The 21,271-nt window shown below is 46.1% G+C and overlaps 1 protein-coding gene across 1 annotated transcript in view; it reads right to left on the reverse strand.

Moving 5' to 3' along the window:
• Window positions 1-18,880: 18,880 nt before the first annotated feature.
• LOC126215240 (tyrosine-protein kinase Fer-like) overlaps window positions 18,881-21,271 on the reverse strand; it is a 140,965-nt gene continuing 138,574 nt past the window's right edge. The window contains exon 8 of the mRNA XM_049941903.1: window positions 18,881-19,705. Within this exon, the coding sequence (XP_049797860.1) occupies window positions 19,566-19,705 (140 nt within the window). The 3' untranslated portion in view covers window positions 18,881-19,565. The remainder of the gene's footprint in view (window positions 19,706-21,271) is intronic.

Below are 21,271 nucleotides of genomic sequence, written 5' to 3' on the forward strand. Positions count from 1 at the left end.
TTGCCTTTCGCGGGCAAGTGCTCTACCAACTGAGCTACCCAAGCACTACTCACGCCCCGTCCTCACAGCTTTACTTCTGCCAGTACCTCGTCTCCTACCTTCCAAACTTTACAGAAGCTCTCCTGCGAACCATGCAAGACTAGCACTCCTGAAAGAAAGGATATTGCGGAGGCATGGCTTAGCCACAGCCTTGGGGATGTTTCCAGAATGAGATTTTTACTCTGCAGCGGAGTGTGCGCTCATATGAAACTTCCTGGCAGATTAAAACTGTGTGCTGGACCGAGACTCGAACTCGGGACCTTTGCCTTTCGCGGGCAAGTGCTCTACCAACTGAGCTACCCAAGCACTACTCACGCCCCGTCCTCACAGCTTTACTTCTGCCAGTACCTCGTCTCCTACCTTCCAAACTTTACAGAAGCTCTCCTGCGAACCATGCAAGACTAGCACTCCTGAAAGAAAGGATATTGCGGAGGCATGGCTTAGCCACAGCCTTGGGGATGTTTCCAGAATGAGATTTTTACTCTGCAGCGGAGTGTGCGCTCATATGAAACTTCCTGGCAGATTAAAACTGTGTGCTGGACCGAGACTCGAACTCGGGACCTTTGCCTTTCGCGGGCAAGTGCTCTACCAACTGAGCTACCCAAGCACTACTCACGCCCCATCCTCACAGCTTTACTTCTGCCAGTACCTCGTCTCCTACCTTCCAAACTTTACAGAAGCTCTCCTGCGAACCATGCAAGACTAGCACTCCTGAAAGAAAGGATATTGCGGAGGCATGGCTTAGCCACAGCCTTGGGGATGTTTCCAGAATGAGATTTTTGCTCTGCAGCGGAGTGTGCGCTCATATGAAACTTCCTGGCAGATTAAAACTGTGTGCTGGACCGAGACTCGAACTCGGGACCTTTGCCTTTCGCGGGCAAGTGCTCTACCAACTGAGCTACCCAAGCACTACTCACGCCCCGTCCTCACAGCTTTACTTCTGCCAGTACCTCGTCTCCTACCTTCCAAACTTTACAGAAGCTCTCCTGCGAACCATGCAAGACTAGCACTCCTGAAAGAAAGGATATTGCGGAGGCATGGCTTAGCCACAGCCTTGGGGATGTTTCCAGAATGAGATTTTTACTCTGCAGCGGAGTGTGCGCTCATATGAAACTTCCTGGCAGATTAAAACTGTGTGCTGGACCGAGACTCGAACTCGGGACCTTTGCCTTTCGCGGGCAAGTGCTCTACCAACTGAGCTACCCAAGCACTACTCACGCCCCGTCCTCACAGCTTTACTTCTGCCAGTACCTCGTCTCCTACCTTCCAAACTTTACAGAAGCTCTCCTGCGAACCATGCAAGACTAGCACTCCTGAAAGAAAGGATATTGCGGAGGCATGGCTTAGCCACAGCCTTGGGGATGTTTCCAGAATGAGATTTTTACTCTGCAGCGGAGTGTGCGCTCATATGAAACTTCCTGGCAGATTAAAACTGTGTGCTGGACCGAGACTCGAACTCGGGACCTTTGCCTTTCGCGGGCAAGTGCTCTACCAACTGAGCTACCCAAGCACTACTCACGCCCCGTCCTCACAGCTTTACTTCTGCCAGTACCTCGTCTCCTACCTTCCAAACTTTACAGAAGCTCTCCTGCGAACCATGCAAGACTAGCACTCCTGAAAGAAAGGATATTGCGGAGGCATGGCTTAGCCACAGCCTTGGGGATGTTTCCAGAATGAGATTTTTACTCTGCAGCGGAGTGTGCGCTCATATGAAACTTCCTGGCAGATTAAAACTGTGTGCTGGACCGAGACTCGAACTCGGGACCTTTGCCTTTCGCGGGCAAGTGCTCTACCAACTGAGCTACCCAAGCACTACTCACGCCCCGTCCTCACAGCTTTACTTCTGCCAGTACCTCGTCTCCTACCTTCCAAACTTTACAGAAGCTCTCCTGCGAACCATGCAAGACTAGCACTCCTGAAAGAAAGGATATTGCGGAGGCATGGCTTAGCCACAGCCTTGGGGATGTTTCCAGAATGAGATTTTTACTCTGCAGCGGAGTGTGCGCTCATATGAAACTTCCTGGCAGATTAAAACTGTGTGCTGGACCGAGACTCGAACTCGGGACCTTTGCCTTTCGCGGGCAAGTGCTCTACCAACTGAGCTACCCAAGCACTACTCACGCCCCGTCCTCACAGCTTTACTTCTGCCAGTACCTCGTCTCCTACCTTCCAAACTTTACAGAAGCTCTCCTGCGAACCATGCAAGACTAGCACTCCTGAAAGAAAGGATATTGCGGAGGCATGGCTTAGCCACAGCCTTGGGGATGTTTCCAGAATGAGATTTTTACTCTGCAGCGGAGTGTGCGCTCATATGAAACTTCCTGGCAGATTAAAACTGTGTGCTGGAGCCAGACTCGAACTCGGGACCTTTGCCTTTCGCGGGCAAGTGCTCTACCAACTGAGCTACCCAAGCACGACTCACGCTCGGCACTCACAGCTTTACTTCTGCCAGTACCTCGTCTCCTACCTTCCAAACTTTACAGAAGCTCTCCTGCGAACCATGCAAGACTAGCACTCCTGAAAGAAAGGATATTGCGGAGGCATGGCTTAGCCACAGCCTTGGGGATGTTTCCAGAATGAGATTTTTACTCTGCAGCGGAGTGTGCGCTCATATGAAACTTCCTGGCAGATTAAAACTGTGTGCTGGACCGAGACTCGAACTCGGGACCTTTGCCTTTCGCGGGCAAGTGCTCTACCAACTGAGCTACCCAAGCACTACTCACGCCCCGTCCTCACAGCTTTACTTCTGCCAGTACCTCGTCTCCTACCTTCCAAACTTTACAGAAGCTCTCCTGCGAACCATGCAAGACTAGCACTCCTGAAAGAAAGGATATTGCGGAGGCATGGCTTAGCCACAGCCTTGGGGATGTTTCCAGAATGAGATTTTTACTCTGCAGCGGAGTGTGCGCTCATATGAAACTTCCTGGCAGATTAAAACTGTGTGCTGGACCGAGACTCGAACTCGGGACCTTTGCCTTTCGCGGGCAAGTGCTCTACCAACTGAGCTACCCAAGCACTACTCACGCCCCGTCCTCACAGCTTTACTTCTGCCAGTACCTCGTCTCCTACCTTCCAAACTTTACAGAAGCTCTCCTGCGAACCATGCAAGACTAGCACTCCTGAAAGAAAGGATATTGCGGAGGCATGGCTTAGCCACAGCCTTGGGGATGTTTCCAGAATGAGATTTTTACTCTGCAGCGGAGTGTGCGCTCATATGAAACTTCCTGGCAGATTAAAACTGTGTGCTGGAGCCAGACTCGAACTCGGGACCTTTGCCTTTCGCGGGCAAGTGCTCTACCAACTGAGCTACCGAAGCACGACTCACGCTCGGCACTCACAGCTTTACTTCTGCCAGTACCTCGTCTCCTACCTTCCAAACTTTACAGAAGCTCTCCTGCGAACCATGCAAGACTAGCACTCCTGAAAGAAAGGATATTGCGGAGGCATGGCTTAGCCACAGCCTTGGGGATGTTTCCAGAATGAGATTTTTACTCTGCAGCGGAGTGTGCGCTCATATGAAACTTCCTGGCAGATTAAAACTGTGTGCTGGACCGAGACTCGAACTCGGGACCTTTGCCTTTCGCGGGCAAGTGCTCTACCAACTGAGCTACCCAAGCACTACTCACGCCCCGTCCTCACAGCTTTACTTCTGCCAGTACCTCGTCTCCTACCTTCCAAACTTTACAGAAGCTCTCCTGCGAACCATGCAAGACTAGCACTCCTGAAAGAAAGGATATTGCGGAGGCATGGCTTAGCCACAGCCTTGGGGATGTTTCCAGAATGAGATTTTTACTCTGCAGCGGAGTGTGCGCTCATATGAAACTTCCTGGCAGATTAAAACTGTGTGCTGGACCGAGACTCGAACTCGGGACCTTTGCCTTTCGCGGGCAAGTGCTCTACCAACTGAGCTACCCAAGCACTACTCACGCCCCGTCCTCACAGCTTTACTTCTGCCAGTACCTCGTCTCCTACCTTCCAAACTTTACAGAAGCTCTCCTGCGAACCATGCAAGACTAGCACTCCTGAAAGAAAGGATATTGCGGAGGCATGGCTTAGCCACAGCCTTGGGGATGTTTCCAGAATGAGATTTTTACTCTGCAGCGGAGTGTGCGCTCATATGAAACTTCCTGGCAGATTAAAACTGTGTGCTGGACCGAGACTCGAACTCGGGACCTTTGCCTTTCGCGGGCAAGTGCTCTACCAACTGAGCTACCCAAGCACTACTCACGCCCCGTCCTCACAGCTTTACTTCTGCCAGTACCTCGTCTCCTACCTTCCAAACTTTACAGAAGCTCTCCTGCGAACCATGCAAGACTAGCACTCCTGAAAGAAAGGATATTGCGGAGGCATGGCTTAGCCACAGCCTTGGGGATGTTTCCAGAATGAGATTTTTACTCTGCAGCGGAGTGTGCGCTCATATGAAACTTCCTGGCAGATTAAAACTGTGTGCTGGAGCCAGACTCGAACTCGGGACCTTTGCCTTTCGCGGGCAAGTGCTCTACCAACTGAGCTACCCAAGCACGACTCACGCTCGGCACTCACAGCTTTACTTCTGCCAGTACCTCGTCTCCTACCTTCCAAACTTTACAGAAGCTCTCCTGCGAACCATGCAAGACTAGCACTCCTGAAAGAAAGGATATTGCGGAGGCATGGCTTAGCCACAGCCTTGGGGATGTTTCCAGAATGAGATTTTTACTCTGCAGCGGAGTGTGCGCTCATATGAAACTTCCTGGCAGATTAAAACTGTGTGCTGGAGCCAGACTCGAACTCGGGACCTTTGCCTTTCGCGGGCAAGTGCTCTACCAACTGAGCTACCCAAGCACGACTCACGCTCGGCACTCACAGCTTTACTTCTGCCAGTACCTCGTCTCCTACCTTCCAAACTTTACAGAAGCTCTCCTGCGAACCATGCAAGACTAGCACTCCTGAAAGAAAGGATATTGCGGAGGCATGGCTTAGCCACAGCCTTGGGGATGTTTCCAGAATGAGATTTTTACTCTGCAGCGGAGTGTGCGCTCATATGAAACTTCCTGGCAGATTAAAACTGTGTGCTGGACCGAGACTCGAACTCGGGACCTTTGCCTTTCGCGGGCAAGTGCTCTACCAACTGAGCTACCCAAGCACTACTCACGCCCCGTCCTCACAGCTTTACTTCTGCCAGTACCTCGTCTCCTACCTTCCAAACTTTACAGAAGCTCTCCTGCGAACCATGCAAGACTAGCACTCCTGAAAGAAAGGATATTGCGGAGGCATGGCTTAGCCACAGCCTTGGGGATGTTTCCAGAATGAGATTTTTACTCTGCAGCGGAGTGTGCGCTCATATGAAACTTCCTGGCAGATTAAAACTGTGTGCTGGACCGAGACTCGAACTCGGGACCTTTGCCTTTCGCGGGCAAGTGCTCTACCAACTGAGCTACCCAAGCACTACTCACGCCCCGTCCTCACAGCTTTACTTCTGCCAGTACCTCGTCTCCTACCTTCCAAACTTTACAGAAGCTCTCCTGCGAACCATGCAAGACTAGCACTCCTGAAAGAAAGGATATTGCGGAGGCATGGCTTAGCCACAGCCTTGAGGATGTTTCCAGAATGAAGTTTTTACTCTGCAGCGGAGTGTGCGCTCATATGAAACTTCCTGGCAGATTAAAACTGTGTGCCGGACCGAGACTCGAACTCGGGACCTTTGCCTTTCGCGGGCAAGTGCTCTACCAACTGAGCTACCCCGTCCTGTGAGGACGGGGCGTGAGTCGTGCTTGGGTAGCTCAGTTGGTAGAGCAGTTGCCCGCGAAAGGCAAAGGTTCGAGTCTCGGTCCAGTACACAGTTTTAATCTGCCAGGAAGTTTCATCCCAATCGAGTGTCTGTCGCTCATGCATTAAAACCAGCAGATGCTCCTCAGCGCCTCCAGTTTTGTGAGTGGCTGCCCACTTAGATAACAATGAATGGCTTGGACACCAATCTGTTCTTTATGCTGGATGAAGACTGATTTCACCTGAACGTTTTAGGTTATTTCGCAGAATCATAGATTCTGGGCAGCAGAGAAACCACGTAACACCACTGGACGATAAGAAGGTTGAGGTTTGGTGTGGTCTCTACACGCTGCATTATCGTCCCCATCGTCTTTCATCAGACGCTGACTTGTGTCACACGGCCAACATTTTGAAATCATCTGTGGCAGCATTAATGGAGCAGGGAAAGATGTACAGTTACTTCCAAGAGGACTGAGCAATTGCCCAGACAGCCACCCGAACCTTGGGGCACATTTACACAGTCTTCGCGCCTGACAGAGGTGTTAGCAGAGGTCAATCTGGTCGCGGCCGTAGCTGCCCACCCACGTCTGGTCTGTCAGTGGATTACTTTGCGTGGGGAGCCCTCAGGTCTAAGGTGTATCGCAACAACCCGCATAGTCTTCAAGAGCTTCAGCAGATCTTCCATCAGCAAATTGCTGATCAGGGCTCAAAAGTACCAAGATATGCATGGTGGTCACCTTCAACATGTGCTACAGTCAGGTTACCACTGTATTTCCTTCCCTCTGCTGTGTTTCTTTGTATCTTGCAACTCTGTTCTCCAGGACACTTTTTTTTTTGCTCCATCCTGCAAATCCTGTAATGTTGCTAGACAAGCAAAACTCTAGAATCCGTTCGAACAAGGATCTCTGTTTCCAATGTCTCATTCAAAATGGTTCAAATGGCTCTGAGCACTATGGGACTTAACTTCTGAGGTCATCAGTCCCCTAGAACTTAGAACTACTTAAACCTAACAAACCTAAGGACAGCACACAACACCCAGCCATCACGAGGCAGAGAAAATCCCTGACCCCGCCGGGAATCGAACCCGGGAACCCGGGCTTGGGAAGCGAGAACGCTACCGCACGACCACGAGATGCGGGCAGTCTTCAAGAGCTTCAGCAGATCTTCCATCAGCAACTTACTGATCAGGGCTCAAAAGTACCAAGATATGCATGGTGGTCACCTTCAACATGTGCTACAGTCAGGTTACTACTGTATTTCCTTCCCTCTGCTGTGTTTCTTTGTATCTTGCAACTCTGTTCTCCAGGACACTTTTTTTTTGCTCCATCCTGCAAATCCTGTAATGTTGCTAGACAAGCAAAACTCTAGAATCCGTTCGAACAAGGATCTCTGTTTCCAATGTCTCATTCAAAATGGTTCAAATGGCTCTGAGCACTATGGGACTTAACTTCTGAGGTCATCAGTCCCCTAGAACTTAGAACTACTTAAACCTAACAAATCTAAGGACAGCACACAACACCCAGCCATCACGAGGCAGAGAAAATCCCTGACCCCGCCGGGAATCGAACCCGGGAACCTGGGCGTGGGAAGCGAGAACGCTACCGCACGACCACGAGATACGGGCAGTCTTCAAGAGCTTCAGCAGATCTTCCATCAGCAACTTACTGATCAGGGCCCAAAACTACCAAGATATGCATGGTGGTCACCTTCAACATGTGCTACAGTCAGGTTACTACTGTATTTCCTTCCCTCTGCTGTGTTTCTTTGTATCTTGCAACTCTGTTCTCCAGGACACTTTTTTTTTTGCTCCATCCTGCAAATCCTGTAATGTTGCTAGACAAGCAAAACTCTAGAATCCGTTCGAACAAGGATCTCTGTTTCCAATGTCTCATTCAAAATGGTTCAAATGGCTCTGAGCACTATGGGACTTAACTTCTGAGGTCATCAGTCCCCTAGAACTTAGAACTACTTAAACCTAACTAACCTAAGGACATCACACACATCCATGCCCGAGGCAGGATTCGAACCTGCGAACGTAGCGGTCGCGCGGTTCCAGACTGAAGCGTCTAGAACCGCTCGGCCACCAGGGCCGGCAATGTCTCATTCACTGTCCACCTCAGGCATAATGTTGCAGACACTTTGTGTTATTCTCGGCAAGCAGAAAACGCTTCTAGACTGAAAGAACATAGAAAAGGTCAATAGCAGAACGAGCCTACAAAAGCAACTGTTTTTACAGGTGAAATTCCATTTCTGAATTATTATCTGCAAGTGATACTCAAAACAAATAATATATTATTATAGTATTGAAAATACACTACTGGCCATTAAAATTGCTACACCACGAAGATCACGTGCTACAGACGCGAAATTTAACCGACAGGAAGAAGATGCTGTGATATGCAAATCATTAGCTTTTCAGAGCATTCACAAAAAGGTTGGCGCCGGTGGCGACACCTACAACGTGCTGACATGAGAAAAGTTTCCAACCGATTTCTCATACACAAACAGCAGTTGACCGGCGTTGCCTGGTGAAACGTTGTTGTGATGCCTCGTGTAAGGAGGAGAAATGCGTACCATCACGTTTCCGACTTTAATATAGGTCGGATTGTAGCCCATCGAGATTGCGGTTTATCGTATCGCGACATTTATGCTCGCGTTGGTCGAGATCCAATGACTGTTAGCAGAATATGGAATCGGTGGGTTTAGGAGGGTAATACGGACCGCCGTGCTGGATCCCAATGGCCTCGTATCACTAGCAGTCGAGATGACAGGCATCTTATCCGCATAGCTATAACGGATCGTGCAGCCACGCCTCGATCCCTGAATCAACAGTTGGGGACGTTTGCAGGACAACAACCATCTGCACGAACAGTTCGACGACGTTCGCAGCAGCACGGACTATCAGCTCGGTTACCCTTGACGCTGCATCACAGACAGGAGCGCCTAGGATGGTGTACTCAACGACGAACCTGGGTGCACGAATAGCAAAACGTCATTTTTTTCGGATGAATCCAGGTTCTGTTCTGTTTACAGCATCACGATGGTCGCATCCGTGTCTGGCACTTTGGAAGCGTGTATTCGTCATCGCCATACAGGCGTATCACCCAGCGTGATGGTATGGGGTGCCATTGGCTACACGTCTGGGTCACCTCTTGTCCGCATTGACGGCACTTTGAACAGTGGACGTTACATTTCAGATATGTTACGACCCATGGCTCTACCCTTCATTCGATCCCTGCGAAACCCTACATTTCAGCAGGATAATGCACGACCCCATGTTGCAGGTCCTGTACGGGCCTTTCTGGATACAGCCAGTATATTCTCCAGGTGTCTCACTAATTGAAAACCTCTGCTCAATGGCGGCCGCGCAACTGGCTCGTCACAATACGCCAGTCACTACTCTTGATGAACTGTGGTATCATGATGAAGCTGCATGGGCAGCTTAGTTGTATACGCCATCCAAGTTCTGTTTGACTCAATGCCCAGGCGTGTCAAAGCCGTTATTACGGCGAGAGGTGGTTGTTCTGGGTACTGATTTCTCAGGATCTTTGCACCCACATTGCGTGAAAATGTAGTTTTAGTATAAGATATTTGTCCAATGAATACCCGTTTATCATCTGCATTTCTTCATGGTGTAGCAATTTTAATGGCCAATAGTGTACATGGGTTGTTTAGCTCCAGATAAAGCAGTTTCGTGATAGGTTATAGCCTTTTCTAACGAAATATTTACTTAAAAAGTGAAACATATTCTGTTTGACGTCGTTAAAGTATATGGTACTGGAACTCCATGGAGGGTATAATAATCAAATTTTTGTTGTGATTAAAAAACATTAAGACGATTGTATTGGACTGTTTGCTAGAAATAATACAAGCATTCATATCAGCGAATTGCATTGGAACATCACACAATTAAGCATATTTAAAAATAATAAACTCATATTATTTATATTACAAATGAAAACATTAATGGAACACAAAAATTAAGAGAGAGGTGAGAAATTACAAAAATGGGTGCTTAAAATTTGTACAGTGCGTGTCATATTTCAATGAGGTGACACATGATTGTCAATATGGCTTTTTACAGTTAGTTTTGAGTTTTAAATGAAAAGTATACTGTTATTTTATACACTCACAAATTTACATTCTCCGGTATTTGATGCAAGCTATTTACAAGAAATCTGCTATCACACCGTCCATGTTGGAATTTTTCTGACTCAGTGGGGTTTTTATGTCTGTCGGTATATGGATCCCTTTTTTTACATCATTAAATTAGGGTTATAAATGGTTAAATGAGAACTATCAACGTTATGCAAATGAAGAAGTCCCTCTCGGTGTTGGTCCCATGCTAGACTTTACGTGGCTATCAGTGGTCACATTTTCACTTATGTTTAAGGTGTATGATATCTATGATACCAATTATGAACCTCGCTGATGACATTGTTCTCCATTGTGGGAACTATTAGGCGTTACACGACCTGTCAAGTGCAATGACGAGTCTACTGAGTATAGAATACAGATTAGGACCAATGAGAAGTCTAACATCAAACTGGGGGATCGTCTAATACATGGGTTCGCTCTTACACGGTTCAGAAACATTTCGAAACGTTTCCCATGAATGAAAATTACACGTAGACAGTTGGGTTACACATTTGCCAACCCGGCAGCAGCCCGCGTGCCTCCAGGATGGAAATGTGTACCCCAACTGAAACATCCAATAGCAGGTGTGATTTGGTATCCCATTGTGCTGTGTGTGCAGAGCGGACTAGGCCCAATGGATGTTCAGTCCAAATTGGAGGAGCGTGCAGCTGTCAGATTTCTATTGGTTCTTCGGCATAATTGGACAGACATTCATAGTGAAATCAGAACTGTATATGGTGATCAGATTTCTGTGGGCTAAAGGGCTCATTTGCATGGACATTCCTCGTGAAATCACTGCTGCATATGGTGGTGTAAGCAATTTGACGCCAGATGCATGGATCTCATTGGTGAATATTGCGAAGGAAGGCCTGCGACGTCCATACTGTTGCAAATGTTGACCGTGTGATCACCAGAGAAGATCGTGCATAACACTGCAGGAAATTGCCAGTATGCTGCGCATAGTCATGTGTTCTCCATTGTTCGCCAGCAGCTTGGACACCTTAAACTGTGTGCCAGATGGGTGCGACAGCTGCTCGCTGATGTTCACAAGGGCGAACTTTCCAGTGATCACTGAAATTTTTGGATCGGTATCCTGTGCAGGGCAACAAGTTTTCACGGTGAATCATCACAGGGGACGAAACGTGGGTCCACCATTCCACTCTCAAACAAAGAGACAATCAATGGAACAGGTGCACACCACAACTAAATAATCCGGATGTCCAACACTTCAGTGGGAAAGGTGAAGGCGTCAGTGTGTGTTGACGTGAATGGTGTGGTGCGCGTAGAATCTATACTGGAAGGCACGACAATCAACTCTGCTTCGTATTGTCAAACATTGAACCTGTTGCAAAACGCAATTAAAGAGAAATTCGGACACGTGCGATTTTGTTGCGCGAAAACTCAACACTGCGCTCGGAAGTTTAGCATCAAAACAGGGGATCACGTAATTGATGGGGTCGTGCCTCCTTTACACGGTTCAGAAGCATTTCGAAAAGTTTTCCACAAATAAACACTACATACAGACTGTTGCAGTACACATATTCCAGGCAGGGGATGTAGTGTTTATTGCTGCAGAACTTTTCGAAATGTTTCCGAGGCATGTAACGGACATGCGACTCAGGTGCCAGCCCTGTGTTCACATAATCAGATGTGGAAAACCGCCTAAAAACACATACAGGCTGGCAGGCGCACCAACCCTCGTCGTTAATTAGCCAGGCAGATTCGACCCCGAACAAGTGCACCTTCCCGTTCTCGAAGCGGCACTTTAAAATACCAGCTATCCAGGCAGTCTTGGGCGGAAAGTAGTGTACAGAAGCCAAATCACGAGGACGTAAGATGCAGACAGCACAGGCCAAGGAAGCATTACTCACCTAAAGAAATCTACCAATATCATACATAGGACTTGACTTGAGGAAGAAAGGTGTCAGACGGTATGTTTGGACTGCGTGTCTATGTGGACGTGTATCATGGACTGCAGATAACCAGGAAAACAAGGAAATCCAAGTGCCGAGATGCGACTGTATGGTATGATACTGAAAATTAAGGGAATGATTGGACGAGAAGTTAGCAGGTGGTCTGCAGAATTATTTTGGGAAGGAAAAATATATATAGATCTGACTGCAAGGAGAAGTGGTAAGACATCAACATTACATGGTACTCGAGGCAGCCAGAGATAGTACAGATTGTAGAGGAAGAAAGAGATTGAACTACCCGCATATGCAACGCGCAATTGAGGGTGTAGCGAGTGAAACGCAGCTATTAACCTCGTTCAATACTAATTGTCTAGTCCGCTGTTGTACAGAGATTTCGCAACGTTTAGGAGTTTTTTGATCACTCAGCGCGAAGGAAAGCCACAGTTTTGTTAGAGGCCGACTGCTGCAGTCATGACTTAGCTGGGAGGACGCAGACGTCGACGCCCTCACAAGTGGTTTTTTCTTGTGAGGTATGGTCATGCTTTGACCGTGAAATACGTCGGTGTCGTTAAGTTCTGGTACCATTCGTAAATAGTTGGTCTATGCCCAACGTTTTGTATGAGTTCTGTTTCGGTTTCACTTCAAACTGATCTCGTAATTTTGTACGGAAGAGAGACGTAGGTTCTGTGCACGGGATTGCACTAGGTGGCCTCATGAGCGAGTGTATCCATTCAATAGTTGCGCTTCAGCACCTACATCAGCTGCAACTAGCCTCATTCAAACACCAAAAAAAAAAAAAACAAACATCGTCTAAACACGCCTAGAAGGCACAGCGGTACCGACCAACCACCGTGTCATCCTAATCCCTGAGGCGACACTGGTTGCGGATACAGAGGGGCATGCGATCAAGACACCGCACTCCCAGCTGTGGTCAGCTTATGACACTGGAGAGGCTCATCAGTAGGCCTCATAAGGGATGAGTGCACCCAAGTTTCCAATAGCACAGGGACGGTGACCCATACAAGCGCTAGCCAAGCTTGATGGCATATAACTTCGGTGGTCTGATCTGATAGCCAGCCGTGTTACCACAGCGGCCAGCCCATTGGCACCTGCCCGGATAGCCATGTAGTCTAACACGCTGCTTCCCGAGTGGGAGGGCATGCCGGTCCCCTGCACGAAACCACCTGGTGGCTTAGTCTCGAGGTATGGTGTGCCGACCAGCCTGTGGATGGTTTTTTAGGCGGTTTTCCATCTGCGTCGGCTGGTTCCCCTTATTCCACCTCAGTTACACTATGTCGGGTATTTCTGTGCTAACACCTTCCCCACGTATGTGCACGCCATGCAGACATTTGGGGTACACTCGTCTGGTATGAGATGTTCCTGGGTGGGTCCACTGGGGCCCAAACTTCACAAAACCCTGGGTTCAGTGTGGTGCGGCGGTGGGGTGGGTGGACTGCTGTGGCCTGTTGTAGGGTTGTGAACCACTGAGGGCTACAGTGGGATGAAACCTCTCCATCGTTTCTATGTCCCCTGTTCAATACACAATTCCGTTGGCAGGCTCTTTCAGGTGGAAACAACCTCTTTCAAATGGAAATGAGAAAATACACTCATTTGTAGAGAGCTGCACAGGATTAGCCGAGCAGTCTAAGGTGCTGCAGTCATGGACTGTGCGGTTGGTCCCGGCAGAGGTTCGAGTCCTCCCTCGGGCATGGGTGTGTGTGTTTGTCCTTAGGATCATTTAGGTTAAGTAGTGTGTAAGTTTAGGGACTGATGACCTTAGCAGTTATGTCCCGTAAGATTTCACACACATTTGAACATTTGTAGAGAATATCTGATAACGATAGCTAATATAGTTTTATTGAAGGGTGCTTTGTGGTATTCCCTTGTTCACTGCTGTCAGTGATCACATGACTTGCAAGACAAGTATTTGTCCTAGAAAATTACACTTTCTCTGTCAACGTTGCCAGAGACCATCGTAAGCCTGCGCCAGGCCCAGAGTCTTCTGATAGGCTCGGCTTCTACAACTTCCCACAGCAGGGAAGCAATATGTTTTTAATAGCTTTTCTGCTTCATAAAGGTAAGATCAGCGTTGTGCAAACTTTTCTATGTGAATCAGGTGTGCAGTTCAGTTGAGGTTCATGGAGTTGGTAAAAGTTTGTCAATGTATGGAAATTTCTGGGCCCGTAGATAAACTATTGGAATGTACAGACAGGCACAGTTAAAGCCCACCTCCCTCCTGAAATTGAATGCAGTATTTAAACTTCTGAAATAATGGACTGTTTTATGCACTTATCGATTGTTACCATTCTTCTGTCAGCATTTTACATCATTACATCAGTGAAGATAGACACATCTCGTTGAGCTCTGCAAAATGACTTTCTCCACGCAAGGAATTGTGGAAACATATGTGAAAACCCCAACCCTCATGAACCATGGACCTTGCCATTGGTGGGGAGGCTTGCTTGCCTCAGTGATACAGATAGCCGTACCATAGGTGCAACCACAATGCATGGATATCTGTTGAGAGGTCAGACAAACGTTTGGTTCCTGACGAGGGGCAGCAGGTTTCTCATTAGGTGCAGGTGCACAATCTGGATGATTGACTGTTCTGACCTTTTAACATCAACCAAAACAGCCTTACTCTACTGGGACTGCCAATGCCTTAAAGCAAGGGGAAACTACAGCCATAATTTTTCCGAGGATATGCAGCTCTACTGTATGGCTAAAAGATTCCGGTGGTAAAATAGTCCCAATTTCAGATCTCCAGGAGGATATCATCATCAGGAGAAACAAAACTGGCCTGATATGGATCAAAGCGTGGAATGTCAGATCCCTTAATGGAGGGCAGGTAGGTTAGAAAATTTAAAAAGGGAAATGGATAAGTTCAAGTTATAGTGAGAATTAGTGAAGTTCTGCGGCAGGAGAAACACGACTTCTGGTCAGGTGAATACAGGGTTATAAATACAAAATAAAATATGGTTAGCGCAGGTGTAGGCATGATAATGAATGAAACATTGGGATTGCTTATAAGTTATTACAAACACCATAGTGAACGCATTATTGCAGCCAAGATAGATGCGAAGTCCACGCCTGCCACAGCAGTACAAGTTTATATGCCAACTAGCTCTGCAGATAATCAAGAGTTTGAACAAATGTAAGAGATAAAAGAAATTATTCAGATAGTGAAAGAACTTGAATTCGATAGTAGGAAAAGGAAGAGAGAGAAATAAGTAGGTGAATATGAATGAAAGAGGAAGCCACCTGGTAGAATTTTGCAAAGTACATAGTTTAATCATCGCTAACACCTCGTTTAAGAATCATAAAAGAAGACTGTGTACGTGGAAGAGACCTGGAGACACCGGAAGATTGCAGGTAGTTTGTTTAATGGTAACAGAGACATTTAGGAACCAGACTTTAAATTGTTACACATTTCCAGGAGCAAATGTGGACTCTGAGCACATTTTAGTGGTTATGAACTGTAGATTAAAACTGAATAAACTGCAAGAAGCTACGAATTTAAAGAAATTGGACCTGGATAAACAGAAAGAACCAGGGGCTGTAGAGAGCTTCAGAGGGAGCATTACACAACCGTTTGCTGGAACAGGGAAAAGGAATACAGTAGAAGACGAATGGGTAGCTTTAAGAGATGAAATAGTGAAGGCAGCATATGATCTAATAGGTAACAAGACAATGCTTAGTAGAAATCCTTGGATAGCACAATAGATATTGAATTTAACTGACCAAAGAAAAAAAAATTAAAAAATGCAGCAAATGAAGCAGACGAAAGGTAATACAAATGTTTAAAAAATTAGATTGACAGTAAGCGCAAAATTGGTAAGCAGGAATGGATTTAAAAATATATTTCTCTAGTGGAAAGATTGAGTTCACCTACAGGAAAAGAGAAGCAGCTCTGTGAATATGAAAAGGGCAGACGGAAAGGGTATGGTGGAAGGAGTATATAGTAGGTGTATACAAGGGAGAAGAACTTGAAAACAATATTATAGAAAAGGGACGTAGATGCAGGTGAAATGGGTGATATGATGCTGCGAGAAGAATTTGACAAATCTCTGAAAGATTTAAGGCGAAACAAGGCTCCACGAGAAGACAACAATCCGTCAGGACTACTGATAGCTTTGGGAGAGCCAGCCACGACAAAACTCTTCCGTTGCGCAATATGGATGAGACAGGTGGAACACAGACTTCAGGAAGAATGTAATATTTCCACTTCCAAAGAAAGCAGGCGTGAAAATTACCGAACAATCAGTTTAATAAGTCACGGTCGCAAAACAGTAACACAAATTCTTTACACAAGAATGGGAAAACTGATAGAAGCCGACCTCAGGGAATATTAGTTTGGAATTCAGAGAAACGAAGGAAAGCGCAAGGCAATACTGACCTCACGACTTTTCGTAGGAGATAAGGAAAGACAAATCTACGTTTACAGTACTTGTACACATAGAGAGAGCTTTTGACAATGTTGACTGAAATACTGTCTTTCAAATTCTGAACGTAACAGGGGTACAAAATAGGGATCTAAAGGCTATTTACCATTTACACAGAAACCACACGACCGTTATTAAGAGTCGAGGGGCATTAAAGGGAAGCAGTGGTCGAGAAGGGAATGAGACAAACTTGTAACGTATCCCCAATGTGTTTCAATCTGTGTATTGAGCAAGCAGTAAAGAAAACCAAAGAAAAATGTGGTAGAGGAATTAAAATCCATGGAGAAGAAATAAAAACTGTAAGGTTTGTCGATGACATTGTAATTATTTCAGAAACAGCAAAGGATTTGAAAGAGCAGTTGAACAGACTGGGTGGTGTCGTGAAAGGAGGATATAAGATGAACATCAATAAAAGCAAGACAAGGATAAGAGAATGTAGTCGAATTAAATCATGTGATGCTAAGGGAATTAGGATACGGGACACTAAAAGAAGTAGATGTGTTTTGCTGTTTGGGCAGCAAACTAACTGATAGTGGATGAAGTAGAGAGGATATAAAACGTTGACTGACAAAGACAAGAAAAATGTTTCTTAAGAAGAGAAATTTGCTAACATCGAATGAACATTTAAGTGTCAGGAAGTCATTTTTAAAAGTATTTGTATGGATTGTAGCAATGTATGGAAGTGAGTGAGACATGGACGATAAACAGTTTAGATAAAAAGAAAACAGATTGCTCTAATGAGAAATTACTGAACAGAATTGGGGAGACAAAGAATTTGTGGCACAACTGACGAGAAGAAGGGATCGGTTTGTAGAACACGTTCTGAGGCATCACCAATTTAGTACTGGAGTGAAGCGTGGAGGGCAAAAATCGTAAAGGGAGACTTAGAGATGAATACAGAAAGCAGATTCAGAAGGATGTAGGTTGCAGTACGTACCCAGAGATGAAGATGCTTGCACAGGATAGAGTAGCATGGAGAGCTGCAGCAAACCAGACTTTGGACTGGAGACCAGCACATCACACATCTGAATACAGCTTCGATTAAGGAAAGTCGAGAATTTTGAAGGTCAAGTATCCGGAAGGAAGACTACCAGCAGAGAGAGCAATACAGAGTCGGTATAAAAATCTAAAACGACAAAGAAGTTCTTTAGTTCACTTAGTAGAAGATGCTGCAGACTTTCTTCGAACAAGTATTAAGAGCCCAAAGAAGTCTACATGTATTTTGACCCAACAGGTGCATGTAAGCAGGAGGTGTTAATAGCAGACATTGAAAAGTCTGAATGTGAAGCCAATCCTGTGATGGTTGTGCAGCAATTATTGAAGGATGACAGTCAGAAACGTGTAGATTACAGCACGTGGCTTTTCAGTAACATCAACGATGGTTTGTTAGACCCTTTCCATTACATCGTGAGTGATGAAGCATGTGAATTCACAGAAGACGAGGTACTGGGCAATGGAGAATCCGAACATTGTGTGTCAGCAGTCACTCCATGATGAAAAAAATCGGCGTTCAGTACGGCGTAACAGGAACGCGCATCTTTGCACAGACTTTTTTTTTTTTTTTTTTTTTTTGCCCTATGGTCAACATGGTTGCATACATAGAAATTTTGATACATCTTGTGCTCAGCTCACTGAATATAATAGACAATACTGCTTTTTCCAGCAAGATGAGGCCACATGCCACACGTCTAAGGTATCCCTGAAATGAGTCCATACTGTCTTCACTGAGGAATGAACTGTTAGCAAATATTTATGGCCACTGAGTTCGCTCGATCTACGGACATGTGACTTTTTTTTAAATTTAGGGACGAGGTCTATGAAACTAATCCATATCAAATACAGGAAGACATCAGCCATGAAGTTTCCGCCATCGATATCTGAAGTGTATGCCAGGTGTATATGAATATTATGATGTACCGTCTGCATTTCTTGCTTGTCTGTTTTCGTTTTCTTCAAAGGCAAAGAGAAAATGTGAAGCGGTAGACCAGCGTAGAGCCTGCACCTGCCGTCATGTATTTTTGATTTTCAGCAGTTTAAAAAAAAAAAAAAAACAGAAGACGTTTTCCTGTTCCTCGGTAAAAGGAAGGACTCGCTCTCTGTCAGTGAATGAAGGCAGAAGCACGTTATTTTAGAGCTTAATCGGCGGTAGCCATTTTGGTTATAAGAATAACTAAAAAGTCTGTGTTTTTTATGTGCATTGAAGGAAGAATATAGTATTATTTTGCCAGTGAAAAGTTGTATGATTCATTATTCCAAGTAGTACTGCAACATATAGAAAACAAAGAAGTCCACCTGAACAGTTCGGAGTTATCATGAAGATCCGATTATGACAACATAAAACACACAGTCAAGATTCTGTAAGTAGATACGGCGATTGGAAGTAGTATTATTAACCGGTAAGCATAAATCTACAACGGAAGACTGTTTCGTGTATGTGGAACTTATCTGAAAAGATTTTTTACTCATTTACAGGCATAGCTCAGCTTATTGTGCTTGTCTGGCATGCCAGAAAATTTCATAATAGACAGTAACCAAAATTCCAATTTCAGACCACCTCTTTGTTATTTTCTTATCTGCCATTAATTAATTTCATTATTTCCATGTATCTAAATTTTAATTTTTGTTATATCATAAAGTGGCGACCGTGACAGGACTGCTTAGATGAGCGCAGCTGCATACTGATGTTTTCTATAAACGTATTTTCCACTGTACTTTTCACTGTAAATAAATGGTAAGAACATCTGAGCTTTTCCTTTCTGTAATTTTACTGCAATTCCTGTACACTTGCATTGGCTGTATTTATCCTCAACACCGTGTAGAGTGGTAAAAAGATGCATGAATATTTTTCAGTTTTATGTAGTGACGATGTGATGCAGATGGCACGAACAACTTGTTTGCGCGTGTGGTTCTTGCTTATTCACAGTAAAGCCATGGTCACGTGCTACTCGTTTCTATGGCTTAACCATTTGAATTAATTCTTTGATGTGACAGTTCAACTATTAAATCAAGCTGACGTTCAAGTGCAAAGGACACTATCAAGTCAGCCAGAAGATTGATGAAACAAAAAAATAATCTGTGTCTATATGGACTGGATGATATTGTGAGTACATATGCTAAACACAGAATTGTCTCAGCAGGGGTGGCCATAAGCTGAAATGCACAGCAATGTGTCAGTTGTCCACTTGATGGGAGCATCTCGAAGTGGTGACCACCCTGGTGTCGCCACCGCAGGAGGTCCTGTCGGGAGTCCGGCCCTGTAGGAGTCTGGAAGGCAGGTGCCCAGTGTCTCCTAGTAGTGGGCCAGCTCGCTCTCGAGGAACTCGGCAATGCTCTGGAAGTTGGGCCTCCGCTGTGGGTCCGTTTTCCAGCATTCTGCCATCAGGCCCGCCAGAGAGGGGGGCATGTCGGGTGGAGGCTGCATCCGGTATCCTAGGAAGAACAACATCGAGCACTGGTTCAACACAGTCTTTATTTCTCAGGCCAGCTTCCTCTCCCCATCTTCAGGCTGGCCGCAACCAACACCCATTCCAAAACCCATGCACGATGGATGCACACATACACTACTGGCCATTAAAATTGCTACACCACGACGATGACGTGCTACAGACGCGAAATTTAACCTACAGACAGACGATCCTGTGATATGCAAATGATTATCTTTTCAGAGCATTCACACAAGGTTGGCGCCGGTGGCGATACCTACAACGTGCTAACACGAGGAAGGTTTCCAACCGATTTCTCATACACAAACAGCAGTTAATCGACGTTGCTTGGTGAAACGTTGTTGTAATGCCTTGTGTAAGGAGGAGAAATGCGTACCATCGCGTTTCCGACTTTGATAAAGGTCGGATTGTAGCCTATCGCGATTGCGGTTTGTCGTATTGCGACATTGCTGCTCGCGTTGGTCGAGATCCAATGACTGTCAGCACAATATGGAATCAGTGGGTTCAGGAGGGTAATACGGAACGCCGTGCCGGATCCTAACGGCCTCGTATCACTAGCAGTCGAGATGACAGGCATCTTATCTGCATGGCTGTAACGGATCGTGCAGCTACGTCTTGATCCCTGAGTCAACACATGGGGACGTTTGCAAGACAACAACGATCTGCACGTACAGTTCGACTACGTTTACAGCAGCATGGACTATCAGCTCGGAGACCGAGGCTGTGGTTACCCTTGACGCTGTATCACAGACAGGAGCGCCTGCGATGGAGTACTCAACGACGAACCTGGGTGCACGAATAGCAAAACGCCATTTTCTCGGATGAATCCAGGTTCTGGTTACAGCATCATGATCGTCGCAGCCGTGTTTGGTGACATTGTGGTGAACGCACACTGGAAGCGTGTATTGGTCATTGCCATACTGGCGTATCATCCGGTGTGATGGTATGGGGTGCCATTGGTTCCACGTCTCGGTCACCTCTTGTTCGCATTGACAGCACTTTGAACAGTGGACGTTACATTTCAGATGTGTTACGACCCATGGCTCTGCCCTTCATTCGATCCCTGTGAAACTCTGCATTTCAGCAGGATAATGCACAACCGCATGTTGCAGGTCCTATACTGGCCTTTCTGGGTACAGAAAATGTTCGACTGCCGTGGCCACCACATTCTCCAGATCTCTCACCAATTGGAAACGTCTGGTCAATGGTGGCCGAGCAACTGGCTTGTCACAATACGCCAGTCAGTACACTTAATGAACTGTGGTATCGTGTTGAAGCTGCATGGGCAGCTGTACCTGTACACGCCATCCAAGCTCTGTTTCACTGAATGCCCAGGCGTATCAAGGCCGTTATTACGGGCAGAGGTGGTTTTTCTGGGTACTGATTTCTCGGGATCTATGCACCCAAATTGCGTGAAAATGTAATCACACGTCAGTTCTAGTATAATACATTTGTCCAATGAATACCCGTTTATCATCTGCATTTCTTCTTGGTGCAGCAGTTTTAATGGACAGTAGTGTACATACACACACACACACACACACACAAACAC

Source organism: Schistocerca nitens, chromosome 12, assembly GCF_023898315.1.
Source record: "Schistocerca nitens isolate TAMUIC-IGC-003100 chromosome 12, iqSchNite1.1, whole genome shotgun sequence".
Lineage (NCBI taxonomy): Eukaryota > Metazoa > Arthropoda > Insecta > Orthoptera > Acrididae > Schistocerca > Schistocerca nitens.